Here is a 19,413-nt window from a genome sequence, read left to right on the forward strand (position 1 = left end):
ATTATAACTAGTTTTTCGGCTTTAAATTTTATAGTAAATTATTTTGTTATTAAATAAATTTATTAACCTCAAATGCTTTTAGTGTATGTGCTTGTACAACGTTTAGCAAAAATCTAATCTTTTTATTAATATCAGACTTTGTCATTTGTATTATAAATATAATATGTGTGGGTACCCTGCAGATCCTCAACTCTACATAATATTCCATGCTGCGGAGTGTGCTGTGATGGTATTGAAAGAACAATATATATTTTAATAAAAATTTTAAATTATTTACAAAACATAGTTCTGTATTTTCTTAATTGTTGTAATATTTAAAGCATTTACTTCATTATACATCTGTGACGAGATTGAGAATAAAGAGTTACTACGAAAGTTCTGATAAAAGAATCTGTTGTGCAATTCTAAATCCATGAACAAAAAAAATGTTTATATTACACTATATAAAATTTAAATAAATTTAAATGAACGTGTTATTCAGGTATGCAGTATTTGATATTTTAAGAATAATCATTGAATTTTAAGCATGTAACTTGCATTTTTCATAATTTGACATTTTTATGTGATTTCTTGAACGTTCATTCCTAATCAAAATCTAATATACAGTCCATAGTCTTTGTTGATAGAATTCCAAGGAAATAATAAGCCAATAAAGTATTGTAACAATTTACCGGGGCAGCAGCGTGCCTGATATTTTTCTTTTAAAATTATGATTTTGCAGAAAACTTCAGTGAACGTAAAGTACGACCCTGGAATGTACGATTTACTCTCGGACATTAGTATAGTAATTGTTAATATATGTTATTATGTGTTATGTTATTGTTATTAATAATAACTATACTTGTATAATGGGATAAAATGAAGTATTTCGATTGTAAGTAGCAAAATTGAAATAACTTGACTCTTCTATGTTTTTTTTTTTTTCATGAAAACGAGCTTTAAGATGTAGAACGAGTCAGTTAATTTTGACGTAGCGCTGTAAACACATGCTGATTAAGATCGCCGCTCTGACTTATAATTTCTCAAATGATGACAAATATTTCTCTAGATACCTACGATATAATTTAAAACTAAAAACGCAACTGTTTCCCTTACCTGATGTTTTTCTGTTTAAAATTATTATTTTTTCCAGAAAACTCCAGTGAAAATAAAGTACAATCCTGGAATGTACAATTTACTTTAGTATAGTCTTTCCGACATCATTTGAAGAACTAAGACGTTGACGGTATGTACCAGGTTCGGTCGCTGACGCAGCAACTTATTTAACCATACCCATATACAGGTCTGGTCGAACTAAACGAGGAGGTGGTAGAAATGTATACGCCCAGTTGAAGAATGCGAGCGCGGGCAAACGAAATCTAACACAACTGCATTGGGCTACTGAGCAATAAATTTCAGCTTTTGACAAGTGGTTGACAAATTGTCCAACAGTGCAGTGCAGCAATGCGGAATTTGGTGTGACTTAGGTAATTTAAATTTTTTATAGGCACCTTTCTATTAACCATTTATATTATAATTGCGAAGGGGAGAAATAATATTATTACAACATGGCATTTTGGAGACTATTTGAAACGGAACAGAACGAAATTTACTATCAATATAATAAAATTGTTTGATGACATAAATAATTAAAATCTGTTGTTCGCCAAATAAACATATAATAGAAATTTTCTACACATTATATACAAATTATTATAATTTTTTACCTTTAGCAGAAAACTTTTTTAGGGACGCTTATGAAAGTCATTAAATTTTATTGCCAGGCATTTTTTACATGTTCAACTGACTTCGGAAAGACTATAATTGAATCAAAAATCAAATTCACCATTATTAATCACTACTGCTGTCAGAACTGAGCCGCGGGACATAGGCGTACACATTATTTATCAAAAGGCGACAAATTAAATTGTCTAACAATACACCACCATACACCAACGGATAGGAATTAATTAGGCAACATCCTCACGATAACAAAGGCAACATTATACTAACGTGACGTGAACGCGAAAAGCATTCTCGCTTACGCGTTACGCATGTCTTGGTTGACCCGCTTGGCACGCCATTGAATTGCCGCTCTCTCTGACAGCCCTGTTAATAACAATACCTAATTGTGTGATTTGAATATGCTGTACCATTAGTATTTGGGTAGAAAGGTAACAATATGTTTAATTTGTAGACATAAATGATTAATCCACAGTGGCGGTTTTACCATAAGAGCTGCCGAACTGCAGAACACATACAATTTTATGTATTTAATCATATTAAATATCAACAAAATATTTAAAGGATCCAAATGTACTCGCGCTAAAATAAATCTAGGAGCTTATATTATTATTTATTGCGACGCGAGCTACGCTCCTTAATATATGCAACCTCATATACAAAATGTGTGGACAGCGAAAAATTAGATGCGTCCTTTGTTTTTATTGGCTAATCAGGCACGTGACCCAGTACACGAAGATAGGGGCTTTTGCGGCTGCAACAGCGACAGCCACTGCGCTGCAGTAAATGCAGTAATATTTCGTACGTGGTATGTGGTGGTTTATTTATGCGAGCGGCACGTGTGAATATTTTCGTTTAGGCGTCTACGGATATTATAGTTATTAAAATGAATAGCGTTTCGTTTAAAAAAAAAACTATTTGGTTCTCTGCCTTATGAGAATAAACTAAAAATAAAAGAAGTAAAAGTTATAAAAAAACAATAATGTATACACAAAAGCAGAGTGGGTGTGCGGGTGTGATTAAAAAAATTCACTGTTTTGTTTTCAGCGCTTACTTTTCGGTGGGGATAAAGCATGGACAATATACAGTGTGAAAGATTTAAGTCATTAAGTATTTAGGTAAAATAAACATAAGAAGTCAGTTAGATTCTGCATATTGGGATAATATACGGAAACACAATGAACAGGTAATGAAAAATCGTTATGTATTATCTAAAATCATAGATTGCATAAAATTTTGCGGAGCTTTCGAATTAGCACTTCGCGGATACGACAAGACAGAAAATTCGGACAACCCTGATGTGTTTCGTGGACTCATAAATTTTAGTGCAGATCTTGACGACATATTAAAAGAACATCTAGCCACATAGGTATGACCGGGATTTTCTGTGATTGTACCGGGAATTAGCTGTATGGTCCCGGATTTCGGATTTGCACGTATAACTCCCGGAATATAATATAATGTACATATATATAAAAAAAGATAAAGAAAAAATCATAACACGCCGAGGAAAATTAAAATTCGTTGAATCGTTGGTAAATTTCACAAACGATTTTTTTGTTTATAAACAATATTCAATAATTTAATAAAATATATTTAGTTTATTCCAATTTATTTATACCATCAGTAGGTAATTCGTAAATAGATATTTCAAAAAGGTATCAATTTCAAAAATCATTCTTGTGAAAATCTATATATTTTTAATAAATTTATTGTTCCTTGAAATTCAGAAGTGCCAGGAAAACGCGTGACCTTGAAAATTTTAAAATTTTTCGCCTGCGCCGCCGTTTAGAGACTCCGGGCACTTAATATCCCGGAATTCAATTCAACAAATGTAACAACCCTAAGCAGAACACATTCAATCAATGTTCACGCGCCGCCACTGTTAATCCATGTCAAAATGTCTCAAGATTCCCATCCACATTCAGTAAAAATTTAAATATGCAAGATCTAGGGATAGTAAGCGGGTTAATTTCTGGATATTTTCAGGTTTCTGTTGTCAAAAAGATTTCTCTTTTCAAAAAGCTATCTGTCATTTCGATCGAGCTAGATCATATTTGTGCGTTTTTTTTGGTTTGTACGGTCAAGTTACAGCTGACAGTCTGCGAGGTCCTTTAGTACGGGCAATTGGAAACTAATTATTGATGTGGCGGCCAACTCGAGGTTTCGCCTCATGTATGCAAAGTAGCGCGTTGAATGCACCCGATCCTTATTGGCAGCCATAAACCGAGCTGCGAACAACTGCTCGAGGCGCATTCCTCGAGTTCAAATGTCGAATTCATCATGGGGTATGAGTCAAGTGGTAGGGCGGCTCGCATTATTAGTGAATCAGTGACGGCCACAGTTCGCGCCGCGTGTCATTATCATATAGATGAAACCCGAAGTCGAGGAATGCGCCCCGTTGCCAGCGACCGGGAGGCGTACACACGCGGACGATTCGAATTCCCTCTGACAAGGCGATATTTTCCAACAATAGACGTATGCATGTTGTGTCAGAATGAATTTATGGCGACGGCGATATGCTATATTTGCAGTTCGTGTGTGTAGTTGCGGCGGCCGTGCAAGCGACTGTTCCAAGACATGCGATAGATGGTAATCGGTTTTTTGTACTCGGAAGGCAGAACTAGCTCCACGTCTTCATTATTAGGAAATGCGATATGCAAGTGCAACTATTCGTTCAGTTAAAAGTGAAGTCTTTATAGGAAAAATAGATACAGCAGAATTTTTCGACCATCCTCTAAATGCTAATTATACGGTAATATTACCTCATCCGCTCCCAACTGCGGGCCAAGACATTCGTGAAGACAGTCGCGGAAATAGGCTCGGTCACGAGGATTGTGGGATTCTACGGCCAATCTTTCAAGGAACCTTCGCAACTTGAGGTTATAGTTGTTACGATGTCAATTGGAACCTGTGAATCTTAAAGCACAGGACCGTCTGCACTTCTCTTGAAATTTCTTCATATACTTTAGCAATGATTTGTCTCGTAAGTTATACTCGAATAGCCATTGGGCGAGTCCGGTATTGGTAGACAGTCCGCCTGATGTAGAATCGACGGCGGCGCGCTGGTCGTCAAAGCAAACCTGTATTGGTCCACTGGGTCGTAAATAATTTTTTGCATGGTATTCTATAATAAGTTTGGTGACAAGCGCGGTTCACTTGACTTCAACAGTGCCGTGGAGAGCAGTGCTTGGCGCGGTATATTTATTGTTGGTATAATACGTATTAATTATTAATTATTAGTTTATATTAATATTTCTTCATTTCGTAACTAGTAAAGGGTAATAGTTACTAAAATAAATATTATATGTAATTATCTAGTAATTTAGCATGGCTTTCTGGAGACCCTTTGAAACGGAAGATAACGAAATAACCCGGGAAAATCCCCAAATAGTCGAGCCGGTTTTTGTCTAAAGCGTCGAAACAAACTCAGAGTTTAAAAACAAAGATTTACACGTACAAGTCAACGTATTATTTTAAATATATATGAATGTTTGAAAAGAGAAAATAGTGAACAATGTGATAAAGAAATTAGGAAACGGATTAGCGAATTAACGAAGACATCAATAACGACAATTTATCGCGTAATTAAAGAATGAGACGGTACAAAGAAGAAACGGAAAAATACAAAATTAAAGAATATTAACGAGTTTACCAGAAATGTAATACCGCGCACAATTTATATGTATAAAGAAAATAAAGTTCCTACTTTAAACATGATTCGAGATAAATGAAGCGATTATCCCGATTATAATTATAAATCTTTAGATACTTTTCGACATGTTTTATTACAATGCGGTTTTAAACATAAAAAACTTGACAATCGTATGGTAATTATGGAATCACGACGTATAGTTGCACTTCGGGAAGATTATTTACAAAAAATTAGAGAATATCGTCAACTAAATAGGAATATAGTTCGGAATATAGTATTTCCAGACGAGACAGGACAAAATTTTTCTGGACGCCTATGGATTCCGTAGAGTTTATGAGTTAAATGTTTTTATGCGGTTCCAACTAATATCGTAACAACTATAATACTGAACTTATAGAACAGCTGGGCACACTGTTTTTTGCTTGACAGTTGTCCGCATATTTTTAAATTCACTTCTCAGCTATAGCTAAGAGCTGTACTATTATTTTGACACTTGTTTTGTGTCCTTTCACTGTATTTTGTATTCACAGAATGCATATGTACCATCCCCCGGTTCAAAATGTTCTAAAATTTTCGAAAATTATTCTTGTTATCTAAAAATTGAATAATAGAGACAGAACATTATAGACTTATCGCCAGAGATGTAATTTCAGCTTTTTAACCGAGGTGACAAGACGTACCGGGGGTCTGGGGGGCATGGAATGCCCCCACGTGTAACGGGGGACAATTTTGGGCCACCTCCGATTTACGCCACTGCCTATTATGCACACTATTATAATAATATTTCAAGTAAAAAATAGATTAATAGATTATGAACATGTTTTTTAAAGACATCTATTTTGTATAACAGAGTTTATATTAGATGCTTTTAACAACACATGGATCACACCTGATGGAAGTATAGCCCCATCAGTTGTGCCTCAGGGCCCAATGCGGGGACCATTGCTTTTCAATATATTTACAAATGATAGTATTACTGAGTTACGTACCGCATATCTTATATGCTGACGATATGAAAACCGAAAAATACTTTTACACTGAAAAATTCCCTAAATAATATGAATATATGGTGTGGTAATGTGACATTTTAATAGAGTGTAATGTCGTATTGGGTTCATTTAACTTTAGAGTACCTACGGGCGGTATGAATATCTAAAGAGTTTGCTGATTTCGTGGTCTCACCAGAACTAGATAATTAACAGCTCCCTACAGCTTCCGCAAGATTGGTTCCTTGGCGCCTCGCTTAGTGGGATTAAAATTCGATAGTCTCGGCGGGATATAGCGGTTAGGGTGACTTGGCTTAATAATTTTAAAGTATAGTATAGTATAAGTAAAATATGTATTTTCTTCTTCAGCCCTCAGTCGTTTCGTAGACTTCTTGGTTGGTCTGGAAATGGCGTTAGAGGCGGTTTTCGCTGAAGTAGCAAAAATTAGCTTTGTAGTTCAGGATCGGCTAACTTGGTGATTTTCGAGATTCAGGCTAATGGTATATATCTGTACTAATGACCCTACTAATAGTGGCACCCCCATAACACCTCAAGGCCACTTCGACGAGAATTATCTTCAAAAAATACATGCAATTTGATCCTCACCGGTTATAAATTAAATATGCACTTAAAAATTTTGGACCTTTGTTGAGAGAATTTTATAAATGCCGATCTGATGAGTAAAATTTGCATTTAATTTTTTTTTTAAATTAACGACCAGAGATAAGTGCAACGTACTATGTGCTCCTGATATAAATATTCATCCAGTTAGAGTTAATATCATTTCAGTAACTCCAAAGTGAAAAGGAGTTGGGTAAAAATACCTGCATAGTTTCATATTCCAGTTTCACACTTTGTAAATCCATGCCAATCAAACTTAATGTGTTTCTGTGTTTGTGAATGTATAACAATCCAATCAAATTCGGTGCAACTCAAGAAGTTTTTGAACAAAAAAACTCCTATTGAAGTAGATAGTAGAGTAGATCTCTTATTTTTTCCGAGTATAATGATACTTGGCAAACAGTATTCCTGCTTTTTGGTGCATTTGTCGTTCTAAATCTAAAGAGAAAAACTGGAAACTGAAGCTACGTGAATGAGTCAATGTTAAAGTTGTGGAGCGTAATTAGGAGGGTAAAGTTAGATAAGGAATGGAAGTCGGTAACAGATGGTCGCAATAGAAAAGCATGGTGTATCAACTTCATATCTTTACTGTCTACAATATAAGTAAATCTAATTCTTAATTTTAATTCTTGAATAATTTGAAACTGGGTTACTCATAGGGAATTTACTGGTTACTGTATAAATTTTTATTTGGCGATAAACTTAATCGTTACCATTCTCTAATCCATGCAAGTAGACGATTAAATAGCCATTCTAGAACGTTAAAAGTCGCATTAAAATTCACTTACTTGTACACTGACTTGGCCATTAAAATCGAGGACTCAGCGGACTCAAGTTCCTCTCGCTATTTACTCTTTGCAAGTTCTGTTAAGGAATGCTGCCTTGCATGTGCATTAAATAATTGTAACCAATACAGTGTGTGTTCCAATGATTCCCCCTATACATTTAAAGGTAGGTAGCTTTTTAAAAATGGACGAGTCAAGCCTATTTTAAATTTTTCATTCTTTTGATTAGGTAACTTAATAAAAAACATCAAGTCAATGTATCAACTCTTAGTTATTGTTTAAGTTAACTTATTGGATTTTATCATAATTAAAGCTCAATCAATCTTGTTATATGTACAGGGTGGTATAATTGATTCATTACAGTACTGGCATTTTCTTTACTATATTGGTTGCTTGGAGTGGCAGTAAAGTAAGATAAATATAATCAAACCTATTTGCAGTCAAGATGTGACTCACTGAAAGTAAAATTTGACCAGTCTTGACCAAAACTCGCTTTGTACAAAGGTATAGGGAGAGTCGAGTTGTTCTTTCATCAGAACATAATGTTTGGTTCTTGCACCTGGTTAGTTAAGTGAATCAACAGAAGGCAATTGAGTCTAATTTAAAAATAAACAGTACCGGGCAATGGCAGGCAACAAGGTTATTTTATTAAGAAAATATGTACCTACATAAAACTTATTTCAACACAACATTAATGGAATCTAGGAAATGAGCTGGGCGCAAGTCACATCTGCTGCTTCTACCGGAGAGAAAAATACAGGAATTCCGCGTAGCATACCTCATAGCAGTTCGCCGAATGTAGCGTCATCGGCGGTTTTTATTGCATATTTAATTTGCTTAATGCACTAAACACTTCTCTGTTTTCATTTATTTAAAGTGTACATATTGCCCCATAAACATTTTACAGCGGCCGCAGAGGTAAATAAATAATTTCATATAAGCAAAGGCGGCTATGGTGATTAATCCATTGTTAATAAGATGATTGAACTTTTTACTTCCCCTATAGATTATATTAAAGCCGGTCGTTGATCTCATCTTTATTGAGGGAATACCATAGAGGAAAATTTATTAAGACATGTTAACCTCCCACTATAAAAAATCGTTTCTATATTCTCCGGACTGCTAGAGGAGTTACATGGTTTATTCATTACCCAGCCGCTTTTCTAGTAGTTGTGATGCATGTCTCAAAATGCTCTTGAAATCATTTTTACATTTAGAGGGCTTTTGTCGTGCAAAGAAAGGTTATTTTTAAAGAAAACGTATTTTAGTAGGATAGCTTTTTAGAAATAAACTTTTTTTTACAGCACAAGCTGTATGACAAACTTTGACAGATGGTTAATTTCAAACATTTTTTCTTATATGAACATAGATATGATTCGTTTTTGTTTATAAGTTACAAGCATTTTAAAAAAAAAAAATTCAAAATTCAAACAAAGAACCCGAAAAAAAAAAAAAAAGGGTGCCAAAACAAAAAATAATAATTGGGGCAATTTGGTTAATCAATTGAAAACTCACCGTAAAAGGGGAAAAAAAAAAAGCAATTAATCAAAAACGAAATCCAAAGGGAACGCCAGACAAGCAAATCGAGAATACCGATGAAAATCCATGCCCAAATGGACATCAACCTGCCTACACAGTCTCCTCCAAACAATCTTCCCCCCATTTTTATGACTGTGGAAACTAATAACTAATAACGTGACAAGTTTTATCAAAATGGGCCAAGTAGTTTTTGGAATGTTTAAAAAAAAGGTTACGTTAAAATGCACCGTTGCTGAAGAAAATGCATTTCAATTCTTGCTATAGTAATCGCTTGCAAATAGTCTATTATTTAGGGGTATTCTATCTAGTTAAACTTCACTTTGTTCTAAATTTGTAATTACATATTTTTACGATTTAGAAACGCACTCTAATTGAAAGGTATCTTCTGAGATACAGCCCTTTGATTGTAGTTCCTTGATTCAATATTTAAAGGTAGTTTTTGACATTTGAATAGAGAATAAGTTGGTTTAAGGTTGTACCTGATGATGGAGGTCCATTTACATTCCATATAAAATTAGAAAAGAAAATGCTTAACGCGTTTTTAAAATATGAAAATTGTTTAATTTTCTTCATTAGTCATAAGTTTGAGTTGTATTAATAATAATGGTACTAATGACCGTATTAAGGACATTGTGTGCCCATAAAGAACGTCTAGTAATTTTTTTTGATGAGATAAATCTATTATGGTATATTTTATTGAGAATATTTTATTACAAACAAACAGTTACATAATATCAATATCTGAAATTCTTAAGGTACTTATTTTGGCGATAGTTTTTCTTAAAGTTGTCTATATAAACAACTTACTTGTATACATTCTTTGATAAAATTTCTTAAAGCAATTTCAGTTTGGAACGAATACCAAGGAAATCTCTGGTATTCGTTTGTATTTCTTTTTTGCTACTTTCTGCTCTACAAATTTTGAGAAATGCACCAGTAACCCGGATGCAATAAGAAGGTATCGGTTTCTATAACTTTCACTATGGGAATTCCAGTAGACCATTTAACGAGATTTTTTTTTTTCCGATTCCTACAGAATCTATCTGTCCACGATCAATTGTAGCAATAAAGACAAATGGATTTTAAAATAAAATCCAACACCCGAATGTTTTTTAGAAGCAGCCAAAGACCTCTATCTACATCCTTGTCGATGTCACAGATGGAAAGTTGCAGTAAAGGAACTTCATGATCAGGATTAGAGAAATTAATCAACAGGACGTGATTTACTGAATCATGTGCGTGACATTAAAAAATTGCAAGAGTTAGACTTTGGCTTGTCTCGAGGTTATGCGCAAATTTTTTCAACGTTTAACTTAATGTCGTCTAATTAATAAATTGTTCCGTTCAAATCTTTCTAGCAGGAAACGCGACTACTGTTTATTGTGACGTTAATGCGGTTTATTGATATTGTTGTGTCTCACTACGATGTAGATAATGCAAAAGTACAACAGGAAATGAAGATGATGACAAATAATGAATACTACGAAAATTACAATTTTTGAGATATAACTAATTAGTTTAAGAATAATATACTTAGTATTGTTATTCCATATACAGGGTGTCCCACTAAGGTCTGCGAGGTACGATATTAGAGAAAATACCTATAGGCCCTACAGCTTAAGGAAAAAAAAGGGTAAAATTTTAAAAAAAAAAATGCAGATTTATAAATATTGCGGAAACCGTTCAAAATATTTTAATGAAATTTTACAGGCTTTGGCAGTTAACAACAATACATGTTTTACGATAAAAATGTTGTTTTCAGTTTCACCAGTGGCGTGCGCACAGGCACGTCCCTAAATATTGTTGAAGAAAAACATTATACACCACTGATTATTCTTAAAATAAAAATTATTTTTGAATTCCTTGTTCAATTTGGAAGAGAAAAGGTATCTTGACTGTTTTTTTATGACGCACCGTTTTCGAGTAAAAAAAATAAACTCGAATTATTGCATGGCGTAATTCGGTTTCATAAGTCGATGCATCGACTTACCAAACACCCTGTATAGTTTTCCTTACATAAATGAATTCAGCACATAAAATTGATGAATATAGTATAAGTTTGAAATGTCTAACGAAAGTGTTGTTTATTTATTGGCGCTATTTATCCAAGTTTAGGTTGTTTCACATTTTCTTAAAAAAGCGAAATAGCAGGATACATGTTTTTATAGGTCAGTTTGAGGAGCATAAAAATAGCTACATTTTGACGCCAAAAAGAGTTTGATTTATTTTTTGTTATCAAGTAGGTAATTCGCAAATTGGTGAGCAAAAAACAAATAATGATAATGAATTGAGGACACGACGCTAACGAAAAGACATTCAATTACCTACCGAAACAAAATTTTTATAAAAGAACCTACCTAAGCACGCAGCGAAGGTTAAATTCGTGTATTGAAAATAATGGTATGCATTTCGAGCATTTATAAACATACTTTTGTTAAAATTTAATTGTTCTTTCGTTACATAATATAAATATCTGTTTGTTATTGTTTTTATTATTTTCAAGATTGCAATTGACACTATTTGCGTGGGTTGGAATGTAGATTTCCAGCGATTTCTCTTGGTTTATTTATTGATCAAATTTGTTTTCCTAAGTTTTAGGGCATATACTTCCCTAATATCGTACCTCGCCGACCTTAGTGGGACACCATGTATTTATTTTTAATACAAATTGACTAGACCTTTAATATCAGCTTATGAGGTAAGGAACATATTTTACTAAGGAATCATTAAATTTTGATTAAATTTAAGTCAGCTGTTGAAAATACATAGATAGGACGTAAAAACAAGACACTGATTGAACATATTTTTAGGTACAACTTTGGTTTTCAGATGTATCAGTTTTTTTTAGTCGAACGTTCATATTAAATGTCAACAACATACCTACAGATAATCTGGGAACAATATTTAAATACAATAACAATTAGCGAACATATATATCATTTTATTTTACTGTTTTTGGCAAATTCAATTCAATAACCGCAATGTATCATTAATTCTCAAAAAAAAACAAAACTGTAATCGTTAATCATCTATATTTTTTCTAGCAAATCGACATTCTAAATGGTAACTGTAAATTCAGGATTTTCCTTCAATTATTTTTTTTCGATTATTCGTCGAACGACCAAAACACTCGTCGATCTTGTAGCATGGATTTGTTTATATATCTAAATTATATACATATAAGAACGACTCAACTAGAAATAACCGGTATCACAGCAATTTCGAAATAACTTCTTGGAATTCTCACCGTACGTAAATGTGAATATCAAAAATTCTCCCAAATATCTCAAGTTTTATTATATTGTTTTATCCGACATGTTAATGTCGGGGTCATTCAGGGAATCACAAATTTGGCAGCCATAACTTGCAACAACAGTCGTTTCTATTTAAAATACAGTTCCAAAAATAATGACGATATAGTATTTAGTTATTCATATTCAAGTTTGAGAGAAAGTAGTTTTCCAACGTTTGTGCTTAGAAAGTGTTTTTATGATAAAAATAGGGAAACATCGTCATTTGTAATGAAAATAAGATGAATGATGAAATTCATCTTCTCGAAACAAGTTGATCAAAACAAATACTATGTCGGTCAAGATATATTATTTGTTTACTTTCGTTCGGTACAGAAATAGAATGACAAAACTGCATTGTTCTTAGACTTGAAGCATTTATGTATTTTTATATCACATAAGTTCGAAGTTTAAAAAATACTTCAAATTTAGAAATACGAATTACATTACTATCTACACATTTATATTATTGGAAAATATTTAGCTAACCTATTTTACGGTAGAATTTCTCCTCGTATTTCCCTCATCAAATTAGTTAAATGGACAATAAAACAGAACTGTTGTTCGAGAAAAAGTACCACCACAAAATACGAAATACGGGTCAGTACTAAATTAACGTACGTAACATTTATTTTCTTATGAGTTCATTTACTGGCCCGATTTCTACAACTTCCGCGATAGTGAGTTTAAAATGGGGTTATTTATTTCATTTCCTGCTAGATACTTGAGAGCTTCGAAGAGAACAATTCATTCAGCTTGACAGCAGTTTTTCCGAGTAACAAAAATATCTTAGATATTTTTCAGCTTCAATTTTGATAATGCATTTAACGATTTATTTTGAGGTAGTCGCACTACGACTATGATAATAAATTTCATACTGAAAAATAAACAAATGAGTCTGTTGGATTTGAAAGTATGATTAATTCTATCGAAGAATACATTTTGATTTAATAGAAGTGTTAGTGAAAGTTTGGAATAATATCTGGTCAGAAAATAATCGAAGTTTCTGGATTATTCGCTAATGGAGATATTTAGTGATATGGGGTTGGCAGCATTGTGTTGCATATAACCTCTAACCTAACCACATGTTCTTGGATCTCATTTAGTTTTCGTGATATTGTTATTTGAGTGCAACGTGTTTAAATGTTACTGATGATTTTTGAAATTTGAAATTTTCTAGAACAACGATGCAACGTAAAATGTTGAGTGAAACTTTCACGAAAACTTTTGAACGTAACAAGCTTACGGAGTAGGCCAATATAGGTTTTTTGGTGTGACAAAAATGCTAACAGCATACCACCTGTGCCATCATTTAAAAGACAGTCCGTAGGTATACTCTGATGTGTTTTCGACTCGACTCGCTTTTCAACACTTATAAATTAATTTGTTATTAACATTTTAGTGCAAAAACGCGTTTTTTTTTGTTTTTTGTTTATAAAACCAAAAATACTAGAGCAGTCTCAATTCCGTAAATGGAAAAGTTGTAGGAAATTAAATTTCGAAGAAAATGAGAGGTCGAGCGATCCGATCGGTTGATTAGAACCGGAGAAAATCCAGAAAATTCGGCATTTAAAAAAAAATCATAACCTTGTCATTTATGAAGATTAAGAGCTGAAATTTGGCATAGAAGTAGATAATTAAATAAACTTCAAGTGTGTAACTAGAAGTAAAATACTATAAAATAAATACTAAATGAGGGGACACTTGAAGTTGATATAATTATCTATTTCTGTGCCAAATTTCAGTTCTTAATCTTCATAAATGACAAAGGTATGAATTTTTGAAAAAAATTGTGAATTTTCCGGTTTTTCCGGCTTTTTCGGAATTTTCTCCGGTTCTAATCGTATCGCTCTCATTTTCTTCGAAATTTAATTTCCTACAACTTTTGCATTTACGGAATTGAGATTGCTCTAGTAGTTTTGGTTTTATAAGCAACAAACTAATAAAAACGTGTTTTTTGCACTAAAATGTTAATATTAATTAATTAATGAGAGTTGCAAGTCGAAACACATCAGAGTATATCTACGGACTGTCTTTTAAATGATGGCACTGGTGGTATGCTGGGTTAGTAGCAGGTTAGTATTTTTCTCAAGATATGACTTTTTTTTGCTCTATTGATTGACCTAGAGATGATGTTGTGGGTTGTACGCAATATTGCGAATGGTTTTCACGATTTAAAAGTGGCCAGTCAATTGAAGATGATCCTCGACCAGGAAAGCCTTCGACTTTAACTGATGACTTCCAATTCAAAGATTTGGTGCGTACAAATCGCCGATTGACTGTCAGAGAAAGAGATTAGGATTGGGTCAAGCCATGAAATTTTGACTGAAAAATTGAAATTGAATTTGAAAGAAAATCATGTGCACGTTTCTCGGCGACTCCTTGAACGATCCAGTGACGATGAAAGATGAAACATTTATTCAAAGGATCATTACGAGAGACGAGCTGAGACATTGAGACAAAAGTTCAGTCATCCTAATGGATTGGCAAAGGATCTCCATGCCCCAAGAAAGCACGTCAGTCTCGATCCAATGAAACTGATGCCACTGTTTTTTCGACTGTAATGGAATTGTACATTTTGAATTCTCGCCTCAAGGTGAAACAGTGAACCGTGTTTACTGTCAAGGCACTTTACAACAGTTACGTGAAAAAATCCGCAAAAAGAGACCACAGTTGTGGCGAGACAACTCATGGTTCTTGCACCATGACAATGCGCCTACACACTCAGCTTTGTCAGTTCGTCAAAACAACGTAATTCTTATTATTCCAATAACAGGGTTGCTCATGAATGTATTGACACTGCTTATACTTCAATTAACTGTATGAACGTAAGCGCCGTGAAATACAGATGTCTGAACACTGTAACAATATTCCCAGTCATCTCTTAAGAAATCTTCGGTGATATGAATAGACACATGTACTTACGTAGTGCTGGGGATTGTGCGATGGAAGCGGTACTAGATTTGGAGGGTGTTGAGTTGACAGGATGACGTGGCGTAACGTCCCACTTTCGTCTACTATTTGTTGAACTACGTGACCTGGAGGAACCTGCACTGGCATTGCTATGGGAGGCGACGAATTCGTCGACACCATTGGCACTGTCACCGGACCTGGAAATAATGAATTTTAGAATAGTCTGCTGAATATGAAATGAAAAGGCTAACACAAAATTAATCTAAATATAAATTAATAGATATTCTCCTAACTAGCCATAAATAACAAATAGTAGGTTTGTTCTTAGGACAGTCCAAAACAGTTTCTAACAGTCATACGCATGCGCAATCCGATATAATGCTTACATAAAGTTCAAAATTCATTGTTTCAAATCAAATGCGTTCGATTGAAACTGTTTCTAATGTACTAAGAACAAAGCCAATAAGTCTTATATTGAGAAAGTCACATTCCCTAGGATTTGAGGGATAATGTATCTCGAAGACTTGTAGAATTTATTAACGAAGGAAAGAATTTCAATAAGATTTTAAATTTTGTAAAAGTATATTTTAGGACACTCTATATTTCTACTGACCTTCCATGTAACTAGAAGCAAGAGGAATGCAAATTTGCTTTGGTCTTTAATTGTTTACTAGTGTAACTACCTTTGTTGGGCTCCGAGATAATGGATGGGTCGTTTCAGTTTACGTACTAAATAAGCAATATTGCATCCATTATTTTACTCTTGCCACAGCGGTATGCAAAACAGGTTCAGCAATCCATTAGCCCTTACAATTAGTAGAATTATTTATTTTATTGCTTGCACCACCTATATTCTGATGTAGACAGAATGGATACAATTACCTACTATATAGCTACAACATTATTCCTATTTATTAAAATTATTTTATTGTGGGAGTTGTGTTATGTCTGACCATACGGCCATACAACTAATAATTGTTGTTGATTAAATGTCCATGGCACTTAGTTATCACTTAATGATACAAAAGTATATTATTTCAAATTCTTATTAATGGTGTCCCAAAATTCACACAAGAAGTAATTTTGATAGAAAACATAGGTTTTTAATTAAAAATTGTAATTTTTTTATTATTAAGTATAAAGTACAGGGATGGAATAGCACATTGGGTAAATGACCTCCATGACATTGCTGGCACATACTCACTCTTCTGTCGAAATTTTGCATGACCGCTTTGTATAAACGCGGCTGAATTTCATTGATACAGCGCCCAATTTGTTCCTTCAAGACGTGGGTGGTCGTAGCGAGCGCCATTAATTCTTATTGTCTGACCAGCTGCATTTTTGAGGAAGAATAGTCTGTTGATGACCCTAGCCCAAAATCTGCGCCTAACAGCATTTGATTCTCAACAATCACTCGTGGATTTTCTGAACCTCAAATGCGACAATTTTGTCTATTAATGAAGTCGTCAAAATGAAAATAATCCATTCTATTGAAATTTCGCTCTGCGTTTCAGTAGGCTTTAGTTCTTCAGTCAGTTGAACTTTGTAAGCTTGAAGAGATGCAAAATTTTCGTGAGAATACACTGTAGGGAGTTCCCGAAATGTCCAATTCTTGATCACAGTACGGCCAAACAGCTATACTGGGCGACTGGGCAATAAATCTCAGTTGGTAACAAGTGGTTGACAAATGGCCTATCAGTGCAGTGCAGCAATGCGGGATTTGCTGTGATTCAGGTAATTTTAATTTATTATATACACCTATTAATCATTGGTATTACAATTGCGAAAGGGAGAAATAAGAGGGATATTTTGTTTACTAATATGATTACCACATGACATTTTGGAGACCTTTTGAAACGGAGCAAAACGAAATAACAAAATTGTTTGAGGACATAAATAGTTAAAATATGATGTTGGCCAAATGAACATATAATAGAAATTCTCATTATATACAAATTATATAATTTTTTACCTTTAGCAGAAAACTTTGTTAGGGACGTCTATGAAACTCATTAAATTTTTTTGCCAGGCGTTTTTATACATGTTCAACTGACTTCGGAAAGACTATACAAATAGGGTTAACCCAAACTCTTTTTTTTAACGTATTTACATTTTACATATTAAGCTTTGTTATTTACATATACGAAACCAATAATAAATTAAATAAAATCAAGATGGTGTTACGTTTAGAAAAAAAATAACCTTCGAAAAACATTCATATTCCAATTGGTCATAAATCTAAATATTTCGAGATCCGTTACCAGTTATGTTTATTTAAACTTTTATGTTTTATATTCTTGACTCTTTTTGTATATGTGTGTCGCGGATTTACAGTTAGATCTGATAGTGATAAAAACGTGAAAATTATATGTATACGTGTCGAACTAAGTAAGATTGAGTCATTGGACGGCTCTGTATACCTTATGCACGTATTTGGGTAAAATACTGGTGTACAATTACACAGGCCGACAATTTTCAGAACCAGAAACCGGACCTAGTGTACCCGAAGGATTTTGGTGCGCTGACACGTTAACCTAAATGTGCAATAACCAGCGAGGGTTAAACCCACGACAGGTTAACCTAAAGCGCCCGCAGTAACCTGCGAGCGCTGAACCTACTAGAAGTTCAGAACTTCAATCTATTTTTACACTTTTAGGTTAAAGTATCTCGAGAACCTAGGGTGATGGGCCAATTCTGAGGTCAGATTCATAATCAGCGCACCAAAATCCTTCGGGTACACTAGATCCGGTCTCTGGTTCTGGACTTTCGTAAAATTTTGTCGGCCTGTGCTATTAAGGTGCTGGTGGAGACTGGAGAAGTGTGTCCAGTGGGCCGCAGCGGTGCCTCAGCGCCGCCGCGTCGCCTCCGCCGGGACGGTTGTTGCTCCTAGCAGATATCGCCGGCCGACGATGTGTGGGCTATACAGCGAATGGATTCTTGCCAAACACATGCCTCGTTATTGTGCAGATAAGCCGTAAAACAGCTCGTCCCATTATGTTTCATGTTCGCGGAATTAGATACGATTCGAGTGGCCTCTTTGGAACATCCACTTTAACATTTATGATAATATTTGTAATGCTCTGGTTAGTGCAGAGAATTCATCGTATGTACGACGACGAATTTATTTTTGGCGTACATGGAAAAAGACGGGATACACTAGAAAAATAACTTGAAAGTTAAAAAAAATGTAGAAATGTGACAAATCCTAAAGCCGTTGTATCCAATCAATCAAGAAACAAGGACAATGCAATTCTGTATAAAATAAATAAAGGAAGTCCCTTATTATGTACGACAATGTCAATAACCATTATTTAATAGCATTACATTTTTGTCGAACATGTTTCATTAAAAAGCCTCAAAATTATATTAAATAGTGAGGCTATACAGGGTGGTCGCGACGTAATGGGCCAAAATTCATGGGTAGATTCCCCAAGTAAAAATATTGCGATTTAGCCGAACTTACCTTAGTCCAAAAGTTGATAGTTAAAGAGATACAGGGTGTTAAATGTAAAATATTATTTCAGTTTTTTTTAATTTATTCCTTAACAAATGCAAATATCCTCACAAAATTTTGGGGATTGGAGTTCGTTGAGTAGAGGAATTGAAATCTGTTCACATTTTGGTTAAAGTTCATAGAGGGCGCTAGCTGCAGTAGATTGAATGTGTTAAAAACGACATAACTTTTTTGTGCTTTAAGGTATCTCATCTTTGGTTACAAATTCTTATTTTCCAACTATTTTTACACAAAAAAGGTAGACTTTATGAAAGTAGCTGTCTCGCACCGTTTCCGAGATATTTGGCTTTGAAACTTCCAATGCTAATAGTTGAAATAATTAAAATAATTTAGAAATGTCAAAAACAAGGGTTTATTTAGAATTAAAAATTGTAATGAACAGTAAAAT

The 19,413-nt window shown here is 34.0% G+C and overlaps 1 protein-coding gene across 3 annotated transcripts in view; it reads right to left on the reverse strand.

Moving 5' to 3' along the window:
• Window positions 1–19,413, reverse strand: part of LOC108904980 (fibronectin type-III domain-containing protein 3A) — a 415,064-nt gene that overhangs the window by 41,562 nt on the left and 354,089 nt on the right. For all 3 annotated transcript variants that reach the window (XM_023457344.1, XM_018707722.2, XM_023457345.1), the window contains one exon: window positions 15,524–15,708. In XM_023457344.1, the coding sequence (XP_023313112.1) occupies window positions 15,524–15,708 (185 nt within the window). The remainder of the gene's footprint in view (window positions 1–15,523; window positions 15,709–19,413) is intronic.

The sequence above is a fragment of the Anoplophora glabripennis genome, unplaced genomic scaffold (assembly GCF_000390285.2).
Source record: "Anoplophora glabripennis isolate ALB-LARVAE unplaced genomic scaffold, Agla_2.0 scaffold48, whole genome shotgun sequence".
NCBI classification, from domain to species: Eukaryota; Metazoa; Arthropoda; class Insecta; order Coleoptera; family Cerambycidae; genus Anoplophora; species Anoplophora glabripennis.